This window comes from Ictalurus furcatus, chromosome 27 (assembly GCF_023375685.1).
Source record: "Ictalurus furcatus strain D&B chromosome 27, Billie_1.0, whole genome shotgun sequence".
NCBI classification, from domain to species: Eukaryota; Metazoa; Chordata; class Actinopteri; order Siluriformes; family Ictaluridae; genus Ictalurus; species Ictalurus furcatus.
The window spans coordinates 17,573,010-17,594,809 of NC_071281.1; the positions used below are offsets into that span (position 1 = coordinate 17,573,010).

General features: G+C 39.3%; 1 protein-coding gene and 1 long non-coding RNA gene across 2 annotated transcripts in view; one reads left to right on the forward strand and one right to left on the reverse strand.

The window, feature by feature from the left end:
* Positions 1-1,614: 1,614 nt before the first annotated feature.
* The window catches only part of itfg1 (integrin alpha FG-GAP repeat containing 1), a 126,182-nt gene continuing 105,996 nt past the window's right edge, over positions 1,615-21,800 (reverse strand). The window contains exons 15-18 of the mRNA XM_053616775.1: positions 17,081-17,205; positions 15,020-15,102; positions 13,356-13,473; positions 1,615-4,911 (exon numbers count right to left, since the gene is read on the reverse strand). Of these exons, the coding sequence (XP_053472750.1) occupies positions 4,852-4,911; positions 13,356-13,473; positions 15,020-15,102; positions 17,081-17,205 (386 nt within the window). The 3' untranslated portion in view covers positions 1,615-4,851. The remainder of the gene's footprint in view (positions 4,912-13,355; positions 13,474-15,019; positions 15,103-17,080; positions 17,206-21,800) is intronic.
* LOC128602766 (uncharacterized) overlaps positions 6,480-21,800 on the forward strand; it is a 28,380-nt gene continuing 13,059 nt past the window's right edge. Inside the window, exons 1-2 of the long non-coding RNA XR_008384878.1 lie at positions 6,480-6,592; positions 7,810-7,890. This is a non-coding gene — a long non-coding RNA (uncharacterized LOC128602766). The remainder of the gene's footprint in view (positions 6,593-7,809; positions 7,891-21,800) is intronic.

Here is a 21,800-nt window from a genome sequence, read left to right on the forward strand (position 1 = left end):
CTGGAAATGTCTCCACTAATTTGCTGTTATAACAGTAGCCATATTTGTCACACAATCTCCCAGTTCTCTTCCTGGAGAACCCTTTATTTATAATCAACCCCTTTCTGTTATTTCCTGGTCAGAAATCCCCCTTGTTTTCTGACTAACCACAGATCAATTTGATAATGCAAAAGAAAAAACACGTTTCAAGTTCAATGTCAGTCACAACACTATACTGATGCTCCTTTATGGATTTGGATAACATAGGTAGTTGTGGTTGCCTAGGCAACAAACCACACCTAATGATAAAGATATTTAGAGTCATACCTTCTGGCAACACAGGCAAAAAACTTTTCTAATTCTTTTTTTTTTTTTTTTTAACTGGGTCAAAGGTATGTAAAGGTCGCTATTAACACCCATTTGATGCAATATTAGGTATTTAGTCTGAATTATAACTTGATTCAAGCACAAGCTTAATACTATTTAAAATACAGCTTATTCAAAATACATTTAGTTTGTGCTTATAATACACAGTACACTATCTAAGGTTCATGATTATATTATAATAGTGACAGAAAGAGAGGCGGATATTTGAGATTAACTGTCTACACAAATATTACTGTTAAGCTTTATATATCACATTTTTTTAATTCTCTGGTCTTGCATGTTTAGATTGAAGCGTAAATGTATTATTTTTCTGCTCAGATAGATAGATTTAATAATTTCATAACAAGAGGTGTATCCCAAAATGCTGAATTTGAGAAAAAGAGTTTTATTAGATTTCATGCTAACAAGTAATAAATAAATCTGATAGAACATCACAAAGAAATATTATAAAGAGGAGACTTAGAAAACAGATCACAGGGATGTTTAAACATTCATAGATCTTCAGTTACCTTTTTATCCTGGTTCGGAGACTATCCAGGGTCCTGAGGCTTGAATACACACTGGATGGTACAACAGACGATCATACGGTACAATACAAACACATTTACACACTCAATCACACCAAGGAGAAATTAAGCATCGTTAATCCACCGACTACTGGCATGTTTTTGGAAGGTGGGAGAAAACCGACAAACCTGGAGGAAAACCACATGGACACAAAAGAACAGGAAACTCCATAAAGAAAGTAATCTGAGCTCAGGATTGAATCAGGGACCCTGGAAGTCAAGCAAAAACACTACACACTGTACCACTGTGCTTTAATAGGCTTTGTACTTGAACTAGACCTGTGTTTACTGGTGAAATCTAATTTACTGCCACTAGTTTTCCATTCAGAGTATAAATACCACAAAAATGTTAGGAGCAACCTTGGTCTCTACAAAGTGCTGGTTTTGCAGCATTTCACTACAGAATGACCCGATAAACAGCTGGTGTGACCTTGTTCCTTTCATCGACCCCTTCATAGGCTTCAGTTCTGATTCAAAAGAAAAATAACAGGAGCAAAAATGTTCTCTGAGTAATTTATTGTGATTGGTTTGGATCAGTGCCGATCCTTTTGTGGAAAGATTCCTGGAGAAAATGTGGTCAGCTACATAAGGATTAAACAGATCATTTGGTACGTCTCTTATACTAGAAGTAAACCCATTTTAATAAATAGATTAGCACTTTACAAGAGCCAACATCAGGATAGTAAATGTTTGGTAATGTTTATTTTCCATTGATGAATCCATGTACATTTAATGACTCTCAATGTTAAGGTTAATCCAGGTGAAAGTATTTTATTACAATACAGCTTAGACAAAACAAATGTGTTATGGACATCACCGACCTAAAAATGTAAAGAGACCAGCGCTCCAGTTTCAATTACACCATTAATGCTGCCACAGAACACGTTAACCATAAGGGCCACTTTCATACTCATTAATCTGTCTGGGAATACAAATCAGAGTGAAAAGTGATCATTTCGGTTCGTTTGCTACATGGTATGGTTTGGTTTCACACTGCATATGAAAATGTCCTCTTGAAACTCTTTTATTCATTAGCTATATATAAACAAACCAAAAAAGTGCAATAAATGGCTAGATAATATATAAATAACTAGTCCAAAACATGTTGCGTATAATGTCATGATGTTTATAATATCGTGTGTATAATGTCCGTATAATGTTCGGTGTTTATAATGTCAATGTTTATAATGTCATGCGTATAATGTCCGGTGTTTATTGGTATCCACAGTATATGGGATTTCTGCAGCGCTACAGCTCCAGGGTTTGCATCAGGGATCCATTTAATGGGCAAAACACTGCATGAACGAAGCACCCTAAGGGTATCACATATGCAGTGTTTAGTCCATATAAATGGAATACTGATGTATTCCCAACCTCGTTGTGGTTCATTAGGCAGGTAAGAACACCGCATTATTTTTTGTGTATGAGCTGCTAAACTGAGGCAGACTGAGCCAAAGGACAGAGCTGTAACACTGCAGAAATGCATTATGGTCTACTGTTCTGGAGATTTGGACCTATGAACAAAAAAGTGAAAGTAACTGCCGGAAGACCTTTATGGGGGCATTTTCAACCCTACACGTCCCTCAGACGATTTCTTTTTGCTCTTGATTCGTTTATTTACGTGCAGTGTGAAACCAAACCAAATGTCAATTTGCTCTGAAACGGACACCGCAGACAGACTGAAAGTTGTGAAAGAAATCGAAATGTTTAGTCCTGAAAACCAACAGCAGCTTTTAGTTCTATTATCATGCAAGTGCTCCACAAAAAAAAAAAACGCCTTTATTTAGCCAAATGAGAATCAATAATATTAACCCGTAAATATTGACTAATGCAGCATGATGAAACCCATTCCCAAGCTGAACATTTCATCATTAGTGAATCTAATTCACACACATAACCAAATGTCGTACAAAAATTCATATACAGTTAGAAATCACCAAAAATACAAACAATAATACCAGTGTTAATGACAAAGTTGTACCGGTCACGAATAACCTCTACACAGCACAAAGCAGGTAATTCAATAAGGCAATAAAGTGAAAGTTGAATTCAAAGTAAGACTGTGTGCTTTGGGGACATAACATGTTGGACATATGATCTGCAAACAAATCTATTAATAATAATCTATTAACAGGAAATTTTCACACATACATTCACTCAAAAATCATATCCATATCTCATGACTAACAATTTCTATTGCCACTTCCCTACCAAAAATGATGCATTGTTTGGTGTTTTATTATGTAACTAAGTGGAAGATAAGATAGACTTACTTACTGCAATGCAGCTAAGATATGTTTACTTTCTAAATTTTACACTGAAGCCTTGATGCTAATGTAGCTGAGAAGTAATGGAAGCTTACAGCCTCAGGCTTAGCTTTGTGCAATATGGATGTCTAACCCATCACACATTCACACCTTAAACAGGTTTGTGGAGTTGTTCAATGTGGTAAACTTGTTTGTGTCATTTCTGACACGCACAGAACGTCAAAAAAAAAAAAAAAAGAGCCAGAACTAAAAATAGTTGCAGCTCCATCTTGAAGTCAAATGACCTTCCATCTTGAAACTAAGGTCTAGACCACACCAACATGGGTAAAATAAAAATGTAAAAAATCGAACAATTATGCCTTTCTATCAACACTAAAACTGCATATTTTTTTAAAATGCAAAAACATTTTTTCTAAACTGCAAAAATATGCATATTTTCGAATCGGTTCTCTAAACCTGACAAATCGGTAAGCACAGTTTTGGCATTTCAGTTGTCGGTAAGAGAAAGAGAGAACTTTTCTTATGACTCTCACGTGATCTGCACAACTGCAAAATGGTAAAACTTATTGCGATGTTTTCTGTACAAGATACACTGTTTTTTTACTTTCATGTCTGATGAAAATTGAGAAAATGACGTAAAAGTCATGGGTCGGACGCCTAGTGTGAATTTCCATTGTGCTGTTTTCATTATGAAATGGAAACTTATTTCCTCATTGGCCCAAGTTTCGTATCACAGCGCTCACAGTACGACTACTACCAAAAGTCCGAAGGCAGAATTTTATGTCTGGAGTGTTCCAAATGATAAAATACGTCCAATTTGATTTGCACATTTATTTCATTAATATGGAGTTTTATAAAAATCTGCTGTTTTATTAGACTCTTCATGTACGAGTGATGTTAGTACATGATGCTAAAATGGTGCAAGATGCCATTACTGGCTAGCCTGAGTGCAAAATAAAGGAAGAAAACTTCGATCACCAAACACATCTTATAAACATGACCATTTGCCAAAGAAGAAAAGAAACATGCTCTTACAGCAAGCCAAAAAAAAGGACAAACCGCATGAATACATTTTTTTTGTTTTTTGCACACCTCATTGATTAGCATAGGAAACATTTTCAGTTTCATTCATAGGCATTGAAAAGCAAGCCAGACAAATATGACTGGAGCAGCCATTTTGTTAAAGTACATCAAAACAAGCACCAAAAATAAAGACTCCCATAACTAGTCCTGGTGCTTTTACCCAAGAGACACAATCTTTCCCTTTTACAATGACAGAGGAAGAAATACATTTAACACAACGCGTTATGCCAGAAGGACAAATAAAATGGCACCAAAACATTCCTTTGTTTTTTTGTGAAAATCAATACTCCCTGCTTGCTTCAGCTAAAAACACACACTGTTATGTCGTATCGTTCAAGTAAACGTCCATTATATACAAATATAAGAGGGGAAAGAAAAAATCAGAAGTGAGGAATAACAGCCACACTTTCCCGAGATCTCACACGTTCAATAACACATTCAGCTGAAACAGATAGACCACATTCAGTGGGGAAAACATGGAAAATAAATTAATAAATATACTCTCCAGTGAGATGAATGCTTATGATGGACTTTCTTTTTTTTTCCCCCCCATGATGCACTCCGGTTCTTCACATGGCGTCGAAGTGGAAGCGATGAGCTTCTTGTCTCTTCTCGCGGTCGTCTGCTTTCTGCAACACAATGTTCAGAAAAAATATATCAATACTGAATGTTTGAAAAAGGCTCTTCTGAAAGAAGCAGTTTGGTGAAAAAAATAAAATAAAATCACAATGTACAAATTACCAGAAATCTATTTATTTAGCTGATATTTTAGGTTCTGTACTGGAGGCTACGAGGCTTATGTTGCTACCAAGTAAGGGATGCTTATAGCTGCTAGCTTAGCATTATATATTAGCAGCTGCAAGAATAAATTTTGGAAATACACAGATTTAGGAAATACAGAAAATGAAAAAAAGCAGAAACGAGACAGAAACATCCGAAATATCAACATTTACCCCAGATATACGTGTAGATTTCTAAGAAAATGATCCATACTACTAAAATTACACCATAATTGCAATCAGCATCGCTAAAAATATTTGTTTAGCTATGATAACTGTAATTATGGTGTAATTTTAGTAGCATGGAACATTTTGCCATTCTAAGAAATGACAAAATTGCATCACAACCCTGCCAAAAGGTAGTGACTTTAGTAATCTTCATGAAAACATCACGAACACGAGCAGCATTAGATCCAACAAGCTTCCCTTAAGCTGGGTTTAGACTGCGCGATTTCAGCAGGCTTTTCAGATTATTACTTCGCCATTGTCAGATCCCAATAAAATCTCACACGAAAATGTCTTCGACTACATCTAGGAGAAGAGGGACATTGTGTACGTCCCCAGTTTTTCATGCAGAAATGTTTCTTTTAATTGTCACTGGTTGTAATGTGTAGGTCAGTGTGAGAAAGTCAAAAATCATTTCGACTTTCAAAATGGTCAGTCAACTCGCTTAGAAAAGACTCAATAGCGCTTTTATGGCAATAATGAAATGTTTGTTTGCCATGAACAACTATGAAAATAGCATACAGAGCTCTTCTTGACACGCGCGCACACACACACACACACACACACACAGAGAGAGCTGAACTCATTACACACACAATGGCACACTTCACAGCAGCATAAAACCTCTGGGTGCGATCACTGATAGAGCCTGAACCAGACACACTCTGTCTCGCGCTGATAAAACACACAGCCGCGTGTGTGTGTGGGGGGGGGTTTAATGGCGGTGTGTGTGTGATAATTGTCTGCCTCAGCCAAAGTAAAAATGGTGTCTATTCTCAGCTGGGACGAACTGACTCACACATCGCGCGCGCGTGTGTGTCTTTCCTAATCAGCAACGGGTCATCGTGAAATTGGTTTTAGACGCACGCGGGTCTGTTTTTCCCGCCTAAATGCGCTCGAGCCTGAATAAAAAAAAAAGCGCATCAGATACACTTGCGCGCGCTCAGTAAAAAAGGGAAATAAAATATAAAACCACGCTTTGACTAAGGCGAGTGTACCGAACTTGAGTATAAAAGTCAATATATCTGTCAAAATTAAAAATTCAATACATTAAAAAAAACACAACTATATATATCTCAGAACGATTCAAATGTTTAAAAATTCAAATCACTTAGACCGTTTTATTTCGATTGCGGAATCATCAAAACGGCTCTTCAGATCTATGAGTCGATTCCCAACCTTCACCGACAAAAAGATACATTGATTCAAAGATCCGTCTAAGAAACTCGACTGAAAGATTCGACTCGTTTGCGAACGCCGAATCTTTTACCTCAGAAGATATCAAAAACACTCGAAGATTACTGTGGTAAGAAATGTGTTAGGATTATTCGATCTCTCTGCGTTTCTGAAATAACTAAAATGCTACCTAGTTATATCTAGAGGAGGAAAATGTTTATTTATTTATTTATTTATTTATTTATTTAACATTTAACATAATCTCTAGCTAGCTTTCCAACTATGTAGTTTGCTAAACGGGAATAGACTCAGAATCCACTACAAACCTTCACCAAAACAAAATAATTAATTTATAAAACTTTATATTAAAATGTTCAATTATTTAATGAATGAATGAATGAATAGTTAAATCAAAATCCTGTCAGGTTTGCTAATGTCAGCGCGGTGTTTAGCATTAGCTAATCGTCCAACACCATGGTCCCCCTGGTGAAAAGTCACTACAGTAGTTAGGAAAATGTTAGCCTAGTTTTTCCAAAGACTTTCCAAGATTATCATTTATATAATTTTCTCCCAAATAATTTTTGTATTAAATTCTTTTTACTGTAACACTTTACACCAAGATTCCCTTAAATGACCAAAACTCAAACTACAGCATTAATACACCATTAACAAAGTAACTGAGACTCATTTCAATGCATGTATGTGATTTAATATACATATAATAAACCAAATAAGCCAAAGTCATCACGTACATTAAGATTTGAAATTAAGAACTGAGATTTAATTTTTTTTATATATATATATTTTAAGATTTTTAACATTTACATACATTAGCAAAATAGCGGAATTCACTTTTTTTTTTTTTTGCTTGTTTATGTGCCGATTTTTAGTCATGGTTTATTCTCTTTTCATTTGATGAAATATCATTTAATACTTAATTAATTGATGTGTTAACTTATTTTCTTAACATTATTTATGGTTTGTTTTATGCTAAAGATTATTAACTACATTAGTTAGTAATTAACAGAACCTTAATGTAAAGTATTACCCTTTTTAGTTTAATAAAACATTATATACATGTACATACATAAAGACATAAAAAGACTTTGTACTGTATACTTTATGGTATGTGCTGCAAGTAAAAAATTTGTCATACTTCGTGTGTCAATTTTTTGGTCTAGAAAATTGCAATATTTACGTCTAAAATTCGCATGAAATTCAAGCTGTAATATTAGAGGCCCCCCCCCAGTGGTACCGCTGGCCCATCCTGGCCCTCACCCTGTTTATAATAGTCTATAACTGGCACTAGAGTGTGCACCTCATCCTTTCGTTTCCTCTCGCCCACAGAGCCATGCAGTCGGAACGGCCCGCTAAGATGGAAAGATCCGCGAGCTCAACTCCGAATGCTGTTTTCTCCTCACGCTAAAGGTTAGCGCCTCGCTCTTATCTCCTGCAGCCACTTCAATCTCGGCGGGTGCGGGGGGAGAGGGTGGTAGGATTTGAGAAATATCGAGCAAAGTAAAGCGTGAGGGAGATATTAAAGAAGAGAGAGAGAGAAGCAATTAGAGAGAAGGCAAGACAGGTTTGAAACGGCACGGTACGCACCGATCTTCGTAAACAATACGCGAATGACGATTATGTTCAGTACAACAAAAGTATGCAGATGATGTACTACTCTGGATGAATTTTTCCACATCTGGATGGTACTCTCTCGCAATAGTGCAACACGGTAATTTCATCTTAAAACCTGCTACCTGACAACTGTTAGCGACGACTCGATAGCTTGCAAGTCCGTAATGATGATGACTGCGGATATATAATTTAAAAAATGAATACGTTTAATATTTATATTTCCTCAAAAGATACGATCAGATCGTGGTTGCTATGGTAACGTTGCATTTTGATCAAAAACTAGAGAAAAAAAAAACAAAAAACGTCGATGCTCCGACACTGAAATCGCTCTCGTGTTCATCTACGACAAACTCAAGATAGTTTACTAGATGTTAAGGAGGCATTCCCAAATTTGCATACTCGTGTATTATAAGACAACTGATGTGTCAAATATAATTTGTATTTTTAAACCTTAGACAAAACAGCAGATTCTGAACACAGCTGGTCACATATCGGTTTGGTAACCATAGCTACAGAATGTATACATAACCACGCTTAAATCAGATTTATTTCATGTCACTTCTCATTTGCATAAACATGTCTCAACTCACATCGTGTCACTCGCTCACCACGCCCACTATGCCCACCGACGGGAACAGTGTGTAGTGTACACTATATACTACATGTCCCATTTGGAACACAGCCATATATTACTAAGAAATACCGGGAGACGGAGAAATGGAAATCAGGTCACACTGATAAATGTGTCTTCGAAATAGAGCTGGACACAAACAGACTCAGTGCAGTCAAGTGGAAGGCGCACACACACACACACACACACACCTAACACACACACACACACATAAGCAGTTACTTTAATGTAGTTGTGCAAGAGCGGAGTACTTCTCTGAGTAATTACGGCTCTCAGCGTGAATAATCAACAGAGCAGATGGAGAGAGAGAGAGAAAGAGAGAAACACACAACACTAATGCAAATGCACACACAGTCACACACACGCAAAAACAATCATGCTTGGACACACTCAGTTACACACACAGCCTGAATCAGACCTGCTGTAAAAACCATCCTGAATAAGATCTCTCTTATTTTCTTCCACGTATTCACTTTAACGTTAGCGGAAACAGCTTCTCCAGCTAGTCTATTTGTTAAAAATAGATTTATATACCTGCCTATGATGTCCACTTACTCCATTAACGTAGCTAACAAGAAATATAATTCGGTCCCTGTCAAAACACGTGTTTCTTCTTGTTGAAAAGACCTCATTAAAGCAAATCTCCACCCTGAAACACTATTAGCTATCATTTTATATTGAAGTATCTGTGGTGCGTTTAGTGATTTTGGTGCTAATTTGTTGGCTGGTGCTGTATTTTCATTACTCCTGTGAGAAGTTAGCGGTTGCGTGCTGCGCTGACATGACAGGGTTATTGCTAGCACAGTTACAGTGGTGTCTAATAGGGGGGAATTTTTTTTTATTTAAATCACCATCGCCATTTTCAAATGAAGTTTAAAGTGATATTCATGAGAATACTGGCGTAGAAGGAAAAGAGACCTTGGTGCAAGTCCCAGAATGCAATGCAGCCGAGTTACAGCAGAGACTCGGTGACGGCGCTGATGGCAGTATTAGCGTGAAACTTGAAGGTTTGGAAGCTGATCAGTTTGAGCAGGGTGTGCTCATGAGGAGGTGAGAGAGCTGGACAAACTTAAGGACTAAAGCGCCGCTGCATTGCGCTCTTTAGGGAAAACTGAAGAGAGGGCTAAATTTCACTGGGACTAATGGAATTCAAAATGGCGGACTGCACTGGTACGTCAAAATTATGCGAAGGCATACATTTATTAAAAAATTATTTCTAACCTACAGAGACCACTATTAAATCAGTATTCAGATTAATTACAACAAGCATGATGATTCTAAGATATGCAATTAAAATACAAAGACGTGTTGTACACGTCTGTAATTTTTAGTTTGGAGATATCCTCAGGCCTTCAGTGAGCACTGAGGGAAGGGCCTGAGGCATCCCCTCTGGCAGCACTTGTATCTCAGTTCTTCCTTTAATGTCTCTGTGCTTCTACTGCGTTACTTATGCCAAAGTCCATTTGCATAAAAAGTGTCTGTCAACATAAAAGTCCCCTTAAAAACGTGACAAACACGAGCTAGGTAACTAGCCAGCTAGCCAAGTCAGGTAATGATGAGAGATATTAGGCTAGTACGCTTGGCAGTTTCTAATTTACATATTTATATCTGTTCATAGATCATGATAACTAATGTAAAGGTGTAGAGACAATTCCGAGACAATTTGTAATCATTTCTTGAGAACAAAATTTATAATGATTATTTTTTTTTCATGATTTTAATAAACGTAAACATAAAGGATCAGTGATGATCTGCTAAAGATATAAGCAAATAACTGCAGAAGCTCTTCCACACTTCTATCGGTTACAAAACTGGAAGACAAGTGAATAAAGCAGCTCCGTTCTGCTCTAAAGTCTTTGCAAGATGGATATGTTTTCACTCCTCTTCCAAACGCTCCTGGCAAGAGCTTGATTTAACAAGTTCTGGTGCGTGTTATTTGTGCCAGACTGAAACTGTGGGTGGATGGAAAGCAAAAGTTTCCACTCTTTCCTACAGCATTGCTTTGTTTTTTAAGCAGGCAAACTGCCATAAACTAATCGCTCCAACTATCTTTGTTATTCAAGAACACGTGATCTAAAACGGAGCGTTTACCCGTGTGAGAAAGCATCATATGAAACTCTAAGTGTAATGCATCGTGTGTAAACGTTAGCGTGCAGAAAAAAACGATTTCAATCGGAAAATCCCTCCAACCGTCTACGATACGGCCACGTCGAATTACGAGCCGTGATCCGATTCTGGGGGAAAAACAACAACAAAAAAAAAAACCATGCTGGTGTTGAAAATCAATCAACGCAGACACCCAGGTCTAAGCTCAAAGGCAGGAAACAACCCCAAAAAGGGTTTTTCACGGGTTTTCTCGTTGCCTGTAGACGTGATGGTGGGATTAAATAAAGACATCACTTTTTATCACATTTAAAATTAGCCCTTTTTTCCCCTCCCGAGATGACCCCTCTAATGTTTAAAGCTGCAGTATGAAACCTTTTCTGGTTAAAAATGAAGAAAAATAAATTATTTCGCAAGTACGTAAAAAAAACCCAGCGTTTAAATCCGTCTCCCGATTCACAACGGTAAGCTAATAACAACAATTAATAATTTGAACTGTTGGGGTTGGACTTCACGGGAAACGTCACTTTGACGTAATTTGCACAGAGGGGTGGTGATGTCACCTCCATTAAGTGAAAGAAGAAGACCCGGCTACTATACACCCACGTGTGCGGGTGCTGAGGATGGTGGAGTGTTTTAGCTTGTCCTTACAGAGTTGCTTAGAATTTAAACTTGTCATGTAGATGGCTGCTTTTAATCTGGAACGTTCTAAATGCAATCATCGTTGACATCTGTGCAAACAGCTGTTGTCTTGTTCGCTTGATTCAGCGAGGTATCGAGTTTCCCATGTGTTTTTTTGTTTTGCTACGGTCAATGTGGTAAATTGCACTTATTTTCTGCTTGCTACGAGAGAGCAACTCACCGCCACACTGTGTGGTCAAGAGATGGAGCTAATACACACACCCATACGAAGTCCTCGAACCATCAGATTCAGGAGCAGTGCCAAAGTTCAGTACTGCAGCTTTAAGTTGGTAGGATAAGATTTTATTTAAACTCCTTGAAGCCCATCCCACATTCCCGCCCATGTTCACAAAGCTCCACCCCCAGGATCTATGGTGGCCTGTAGAGTAGAGTGTCTATAAAACAACTAACATGACAAACCAGATGGGTTTTTTCAGCCTCGTAATACTTCTGTCCTGAAGTCGTGGCTTAAACTACTATTAAAATAAATAAATAAATAAATAAATAAATAAATAAATAAATAAGGCAGATTATTTGTTCAAGTAAGTAAAAAAAAAAAAAATCAACTGTTGCACATTTAATGCTATAGAACGTTGACGAAACAAGCGTAATAACTATAAACAGTCATTTCCACACCTTTTTACTCTCTCGTGAAGTTAATAAGACCAAAAAAACAAAACCGCAGCTTGTCATGTTACAGAGAAACGTCCCTGAACTGTCCTGAAGACCTTCCTGTGGGGGGAAAACTCGATGCTCTCAATACAGCGTTAAATCGTCTTACAATTACATCTTAATATCAATTCTAATCATATTTTTGCATGGACAAGTACACACGCTTCACCCCAGACCATTTTCAACTGGCTGATGCACGGTTATGTTAGAGTGCACTGTGTAAATATAATGACTTTTGTTCTTTATTTACTTTTTGTATGCGTCGCAGCTTGAAGAGTACATAAATAAATGTAATTTAATTTGAATTGGTTTAATTGTTAGCCTCAAGAGTGATTCTTCCTTTTTAGCATCACTGCCAACAAAGACACACTTAGTTTTATTCAGAAAATGGCTCATATCCAAACCGGACTCGTTTCCCCACTGATTAGTTTCGCCGTTTTATCCTAATGAACAGGCTGCAGCTATTTATTAAAGACGTGGTCAACTCATGAGCATTTACGCTTTTATTATCCATTCAGTGTACACTGAAAACTACAAAGACAAAAAATGTCTTTCATTATATTATACTATATTATACCATATATATTTCAAATATGTTGTAGCAGATGTTATAGTTTCCTGTTATTTACATTTTTTGCAGTCATTTAAAAAAAAAAAATCTGCTTCTGAAAGGCAAACTGACTAAAAATCCATTTAGTAGTGTATAATAAAGTGATGGCATTTACACACCTGCACAGGTTGTAAATTACCACACACACACACACACACACACACACACACGGGTCTGTTCAGGTGGTAATGAACAACATATTTAATCAGTTGAAAGCATGGTTAGTTGTATTAATGGTGTGGCATTCTTTTCTGTGTGTGTGTGTGTGTGTGTGTGTGTGTATATATACGCGTGTTGGGGGTGAAGGAATGATGTCAGGGACACATACACCCATCTGCTCATTCTGACCCATCTGTTCAGCCCACACACACACACACACACACACACACACACACAGACACACACACACACAGCATGTACCCCAGCATACATTTTGCACCTGTACCATCTTACGGATCTGTACCTTCTCTTATGAATGCCTCTCTGGAGCCTAGTTTAGGTGTGTGTATATGTGTGTGTGTGTGTGTGTGTGTGTGTGTGTGTGTGTGTGGAGAGAGTTCTGACCTTCTCCTGCCAGTGCAGCACACCGATGATGATGAGGATAAAAACACACACTCCGATCAGCGCCACGGCCGTCAGCAACACAATATTACTGGGAGTCAGATAGAGTTTAGCACTCCAACTGTGAAGGGAGAGAGAGAGAGAGACTTTTTGACTTTTAAGATGACTTTAATGCATCAGTTGTGCATATTTACCTTTTGTAAAAGCATCTCAGACACCCTGCCGCCCGTTCCCGCTACTAGTTTTTATACAGTAGCTGTCTATTTTCTCAGGATCACTCTCTATTCTCGTTCACTCCCGAGTCCCCGAGCTCCCCGGCTGCACAGCTCTGTGTGGACAGCCGAACTTTTTGTGCCCGATGTCCCTCTACTCAAAACATCTCCGGCGTTCAGTCATACTGAAGCAAACACAGTGTAATCGCTATCCCCATGTTTTCACATAAAACTTACATTCAGCCTCTCCTCTTGACTGTTTAGGAACATAAACACCGGTCTTCCAGAAGACAGGACGTGTTTTACTGTGGCGTTCTCGCTGCCAAGTGGAATCGTTTTAATTGTGCTGGCAGACTTCCCGACACATTCAGACTCCTTCGCTATAACTTCATTTTTAACGAATGGAGGCTCATGGTTTGAACCATTACTCCTTTCACCAATATTCCGCTTTCGATCAGCATGTTGACTAGGCTTTGCTTTTACACTACCACCAGACTACCACTGCTTTGTTCATGCAGGAGGCCGAGTAGATGTTCTCACACCCGGCCTGCTCTCCCACAGCCTACAGTACATCCACCGGCACTCCACTCTCTGGGACACACCTGACGCCATGCCGGAGAGATCATCTCCCTGCGTCTCGCCCACCGTCAGTCTGTCTCTCTCAGACTATTTACAGCTACTACCACTCACATATAGCCATATGTTTCACTATTTAATTATAGAAACGGGGGAAAAGTATAAATCCAGAACAGTTGGCAGGATGCCAAGAAAGCTGTTCAGATGTTCCATCCAGCGCATGCACGGAGAAAGAGAGAGAGGGGGGTAAAGAGAGGGGAAGAGTTATAAAGAGATAGAGAGAGATAAAGAGATAGACAGATAGATAGAGAGATAAAGAAATAGACAGAGAGAGAGGGAAAGAGAGATAGTTATGAAGAGAGAGAGAGGGAAAAGAGATAAAGAGATAGATAGAAAAAGAGAGATAGAGAGAGAGAGGGAAAAGAGATAAAGAGATAGATAGAAAACGAGAGATAGAGAGAGAGAGGGAAAAGAGATAAAGAGAGAGAGATAGAGAGAGGGGGGAAAGAGATAAAGAGATAGATAGGAAGAGAGATAAAGTGATAGATAGAGAGCGATAACTGATAGGCAGAGATAGAGAGAGAGAGAGGGAAAGAGAAAGAGATAGATAAAGAGAGGGAGAGAGAGATAGAGATAAAGAGATAGATAGAGCGAGGGAAAGAGAGATAGAGAGAGAGTGAAAGAGAGATAAAGAGAGGGAGAGAGAGAGTGAGGGACCATGTTTATAGTCCACTCTGGGAAAACTGCTGCATTAACACACTCCATCAGCAACATCAATTATTGATATCCTTTGATCCTTGCTCTAACTAATTAACATTAGCAGTAATTAATGTATATCTTTGTTAGAATTTAAATAAAAGTGTGTGTGTGTTGGTGTACCTGCGAGGGTCACTGTTTGGATAAGGAATGACTATGAGCTGAGAGTTGGGGATGATGGCGGTCCATTCTTGTTTCCTCGTGTCCTGCAGAGAGACAGAGAAAGAGAGAGAACAGAAAAGAAGGAGCAGAAGTTAACACCATATATTAACTACACTACAATAACTTTAGGGTGACGCATAAAATCAACAGGACAATTAACATCATTGTCGCACTGTAACCTGACTTCACGTGCCGAAGTATTCTTGGGCAAGACACTGAACCCCAAGTTGCTCCCGATGGCAAGCTAGCGCCTTACATTGCAGCTCTGCAGCCATTGGTGTGTGTGTGTGAATGGGTGAATGAGAACCAGTGTAAAGCGCTTTGTAGGACTGCTAAGGTTAAAAAAGTGCTATATAAGTGCAGACCATTTACCATTACCGTAACCCTGCAGTTCTACCATATACAACCCCCCCCCCCCACCCCCTTTATAACATTCTACCATATCTCCTTCTGTCACACTGTCATTCTACCGTAACCTTGCAGTTAATCCCTTACTGTGACCACATCGTTCTACCGCATCCCCTTCCATCCTATGGTAACCCTGTTGTTATACTGTAATCATGCTCCTGTAACCCTAATGTCCTGATGTAACTTTGCTGCCATACAGTAATCCTGGTGTCCTGCCAGATCCCTGCAGTCCTATCGCAATATCTCCATCATACCATAGCCTTACTGTCCTACCGTAACCATGCCAAGCAGTTCCATTATGTGATTACAAGCAAATTAAAAGTTGGAAAACTCCCACCTCTATGTACTGAAGGTGTGGTGCTGAGAGGGCAGAGTCAGTGCCCTGATTAATTCAGCTTTGCTATACACCTGCAGCAACTCACGCGGCGCAAATTAGCATAACTTGCCTTTATGAGCGTAAATGTACAACACACAGCAGCTCAATCAATTACAGCAATATCATTGCCTCTAAAGACGCTTATTCATCAATTAACTCCAACACTGCACTCATCTTTCTATTCTTCTCTATGATTCCTCCAGGGGGAAACAGTTTCATTTCCGAAACGGCATCTATAACAATAATGCATTACGACTCTGTTTTCTCACACACGTTAATGAGAGTGTGCAGTTAGGACGAGCTCTGATCCCATTTTAGGGAAACAGAGCGGACGAAGCGTTGTGCAAAGAGTCAAGCGTGAGAAGGGATAGAAAGAAAAGATGAAAAGAGGCGAGAAGAGAAGAAAAAGAAGGGTGAATGGGAAAGAATTGGAGATATGAGAAAGATAGTGGAGAAGACAAGAAGGGAGGAATAGGAAATGAGACGTGACTAAAAAGATGAGTAGAGGAAGAGATGAGATGAAGAATGCATACAGACAAGAGAAGAAATGGAATAAGCCGAGATGTCAAGAAGACAAGGAGGCAAAAGAAAAGGAGAAAAGAAGAAACAGGACGCGGCATAGAAGAGAAAAATAGAAGGAACAGTGATAAAGGAGATAAGAAATATAGGAAAACTGACAGCAGAGTAGGAAAGAGAAATGATGAGGATGAGAGGAGAAAATGAAAGGAGCACAGTGATAGGACAGAAGACTAAAGTAGGAAGACGAAAAGAGATGGAAAGAAGAAGAGGATGAAGAGGAGAGGGGAAAAGAAAACAGACACATGGAACAGAGGAAAAGAGTAAAGAAAAAGATGAGATGGGTGAATGCGCAAGGAGATGAGAGAAGGAGAGTGATGAAAAGAAACGAGGAAAGAAAAAATTAAAAGATTAGAGAGGATATGAGAGAAAAGAAGGGAATGAAAGAGAACGAGGTGAAAAGAAAAGGTGGGAGAGAAAGGAGGGGAAAGAGACGACGGAACAGAATGTCAGCAGGTCAGATGGATGTTGAAGAGTGTTGGACTTTCTCTCGCTCAGAGTGTAGATGAAGGGCAGAGGGTGAATTAAACCGGCGGAGAGAGAACAGACTGCCGTGAGCACATGACCTCTGCTTTCTGTAACGTGAGCTGGGTTTCCACCAAACGCTAAACTCTCAGCAGAGCTACAAAGGAAGCTGAATTAAAGTATAAACGTGCGTGTACCTTGACTCCAGGGGGTCGGGGGATGCCAACGAAAAGGTGATCCAGGAAGTTGGCACTGCGGCCAAGGCCCAGGACGGTGTAGGGGAGCTGGAGAGAGAGATGTGCTGACTGACTCAGCTGACCCGCTGCAGAGAGAGAGAGAGAGAGAGAGAGAGAGAGAGAGAGAGAGAGAGAGAGAGAGAGAGAGGGTGATAAAGTTACCAGTAGAACTCAGTATGCCTGTCAGTAAACAAGTTGGCTGACAAAGCCTGGGGCAATTTCACAACCAAGAGCAGATCACCATCTGTGTATGAAAATCCTCCTAAACTCAAAATCATGATGTTCAAATGATAAACTCTGCTTGGATACAGATTCTGATTATATAGATTTGGGTGTTTGGGTCAAACATGCTATTTAAAACCCTAAATATTTGTAGTAGTTGTATAAAACCTGTCTATTTAGGGGCGGGGCTACATATTACGTCATTAAATAAGATCCAGAGCTTTGGCCGAATCACGTCTTTAATTGGATGATAGTAAGGTAGCTAGGTAATATGGCTAATGTTGTTGCTGTTGTTGTTGGTGAACAAATGGTGATTTCTGTGGTAATCTTATACCCTGACAGGTTTAGCTACTGATAAATAATATGGAAAAAATGTCAAAGTAAATCAAAACGCAAATACCGAAAGCCCAAATGTAAACTAATTGACTAGCAGTTAATAAGTGCACCGGCTAGCGTTCGTAGGTCTTGACACGTTTAACAAGGCAAAAGGTGTAGAAAGGTTCTTAGGGCAAGCAAGGATCTAAAAATAAGCATGAAAATACGGAAGGCGGTTGTACAAAAGAAGACAAAAGAACATTGAGGGCGGAAGATGAAGCAGGCAGGAGTGTGTAAAAAAGCAGAGAGAGTGTGAATGTAATAAGAGAAAACGTCCCACAGCCCAACAAAAGCCTCTTTAATTGCTCCAATCTCACCCACACGCCATTTCTAACAGGTTCAGCATGAAGTCACGGCTAATGCGGCAAAAAGCACAAGACGCCTCTCTGCACTGTAACTGAGGAGGGTTTGTCTATATAATTATGCCATATGGACTCAAAGACATGCTCTTTAAACATTTTAGGCACAGATTTATAATTAGCGTATGTTCGTCATCTGTCATTTATGACTGTGTCTTGAATCTGTCAGTAACCCTGTCAGGTTAAGTAAGCGGAAATCTGTGAAACATAAAGACTTCCATATATGGACTCAAAGACACACACACACACACACACACACACACACACACACACACACACACACACACATTAACTGCATAGTTAATGGCAGAGAGCAACGTTACTGTTATAATATATATATATATATATATATATATCCCCCCACACACACACACACAAATAATAAAATGTATTTATACAGCTCCTTTTATACAGTTTAAATGTAGTTCAAAGTGCTTTATATAAAGAATTGCAAAGAGAGAACAGGAATGCAAACTAAGAAGTAATCAAATAAGAAAAGTAAATATATATATATATATATATATATATATATATATATATATATAAATATAATATAAATGCAACAATTAAAAAAAGGTGAAATAAAGGTGAAAATGGAGTGCTAGTAAAAAAAGATTGAACTAATACTACTATTACTAGTACTACTGATAAACTAATCAGACAGACAGACTGGTGGGTGTGAGGTGTTTTTGAGAACTCCAGATCCACATCCGAAGCGTGTGTGTGCATGTGTGGTAGCAGCTGGAGAAAGGTCATCCTATAGCTGTTGTGTCTGAGAAAACTGGCAGCAGCAGTTTAATGATGACATTAAAGAGAAAAACAATTAGCAGTGTGAAGCTGATTTCCATGATAATATATGAGTGAGAGAGAAGCTCCTGTGGTGATGCAATGTTGTGACAGCTGATTCACCTCCATTACACCAAACAACTGTAAAATCAGTCAGAATGCACCTCATTAAACAGAATCAATTTGAATAGTCATCACAGCAATCCAAACAATGAAACAAACACAGATTCTGTTTCACCCCATCTAACAGGCAGGCATGGGGAGAATCACCGGGATACCTTCTTGCTTGTCGAGACCTTCCATCAATGTCACAAAGTGAAGTACGAAGCCGTCTTTCCTTTTGTGTTGTGTTTTGTTGGTAGGTCTGTCCACGAGGTAGCCATGAAGTTGCTGTCTGGTTGAGTGGTTCTCCCTCACCACACCACGCACCTCTGAGCTTGCTAGCTGCACTCTGTTAAACATACATCCTGGGGCTGGAGTCTGGTGTCTCCGCATTGTCACATCATTATCTCTGCCCCCGTGTCAGGTTCCCCATCAGCATCATCTGCTCAGCATTTTCCACATTTCCCACCATCTAGCCAAGCAGTGGGCATGTGGCTAAGCTTTGGTGAGATGGTCGAGTGGGTTTCCCTTGCTGTACCATACGATGTTGACTGCTGAGCCTGTTGTGTTAGCTGGATCCGCCAACACACACCATTTGGGCTGGAGTTGGGTTTTCTCAGGTTGGGAGATTTTTCCAGGCTGCTAATGAACGTTATTCTTCATGTTCAACTCCATGTCTAAAACAGGTCTGGGTCAGTGCCGCCAGATTAGATTGCATGCACCTAAAGTAACAAGATTTAGAGGCATGCCGCTGCATGGAGTACGTGCTGCTCCTACTTGGGTGGTGTCTACAAGGATGATATCACCACAGTGGCTCAACTTGTTTCCTCGTGACTTTTTACCATATGTCGTCGAGGTGATAATCAGGACCTTTGGTGAAATAGAACTCTAGTTACATATATAACTGAGCTGGACAACCACCACAGTTGTTTGCCATTAGAAACCAGCTCCGATCCAATAAGAAAAGGTTCCATGGTACATGCCCAAGAAGGTATCCAGGTGATTTTCACAGCCCATGGAGGCTGACCAGGGTTCACAAGACCACAGTTAGGACAGGTGGCTGAATTTTGGAACTCTCTAAGCATCTGTAGGTTTGTGAAAAGCCATCAGGAACACCTCAGGTCTGAGAGAAACTACCATCAATCTACACAGATACGAAGGAACACTGATGAACCAAACCCTAACAGCTCAGGGGAACTGTCTTCATCCCACCACACACACGCACACACACACACACACACACATACACACACACACACACACACACACACACTGGTCAGGGTGCTTTAGTGTCCAGATTTGAGCATTGGCTTCAAATCCGTCCCTGGACACAAAACGATTGAGCTTAGCAAGCCAGGCATAAACCAAACAGCCAGACCAGCTGCGGAGACACACACACACACACACACACACACACACACACACACACATATTCACAGAGTTTTTATTTATTTTTTTTTCAATTTGTGTGAACCTTGTAATAATTACTTGAGCTAATTAATTCTATCTCTACACCTGACCTTAACCTTAACCTCATTAACCAGAAAATAAATATTTGATCAGTTTGCCTTGATGCTTGTGTGTGTGTGTGTGTGTGTGTGTGTGTGTGTGGGCATACACACATTAATGGAGTATAATAAGGAATATAATAAAGGACCTCATATGAGCTTCCCGTCATCTTGGTGAAGAAGTAATGAGAGTTTTTCCAGATATATTAGTGAGCAGAGTGTCTCAGACAAAAGCCATTATCATTCTCTCTCTTTCTCTTTCTCCTCACACACACACACAGAGCCTCTTGTGATAAGAGCCCTCATAACGAGTAGGGCTTTGATTTGATAAAGCGACGCACTGCATGATTTTGATGGAGGATGCAAAACCACCACACACACACACACCATCAGTGCTGCTTTAATATTAATGTAGCCACGCTGTAGTCCACTCTGAGCTGACGCTACACTAAATATGACATTTCGAATTTTATAAATCTTGAGCACAAATGATGAATCAATTTCAACTGCGCTGATTCAAAAAGATCCTCATTTACATTTCATATGCATATCCACGCCCCTATTCACGCTCACATACATCTAATTTACATTAAACACACCCTAATTTATGCATGTGGTACCCTTGTGAGGCAATAAAAGGAAAACTATTGGGTATTGCATAGCATCAAGATCCATGTAGTGAAAAAGCCGTTTGAAGATCCGGGGAATGAAGTAAACAGAAAAGGGGGGAAAGTAAATGACGTGAAGGTGAATTAGAGGTGCTGGTGTCCTCTTTTGTGTGAAGCCATAATCAGGTAGAAAACTGAACCACTGTGTGCGGTCTCCATCATGTTATGGTTATCGTCACCGCAGTCAGACGTGCACACTTTTTGGAAAAAATTTTTATGACACAACATGCGTCCCTAAAAGAGCGCACTTTGTCGTAGCTGAATATTTGCAGCAGTGAGCTGAAACACTCATCATATACTAGCAGGTAGGAGGCCACTGGAATATTTGATTGAACACAGCAGGGTCTCGGAAAGGAAAAAACAAAAACAAAAAGTATAACCTCCATTTTACATCAAACACATCCACAGTGCTTATTGCAAAACCATAACGGTTTACTACGGCCACCTGCCATCGCCAGTAGCCTAATATCACCAACATTAGCTAATCTCGCTAGTTAACTGCTAGTAAACAAGGTCACATTAGTGACGAATCTTCCTTTTTTTTTTTTTTTTTTACGGATTTATCCAGGATTTATTTGTTCACAAGTGGAATTTCGGTATCAGAATTTCTATCTGCAGAGTCTCACCGAGTTATTCAACAGCAGGCCAATCTGTCAAGATA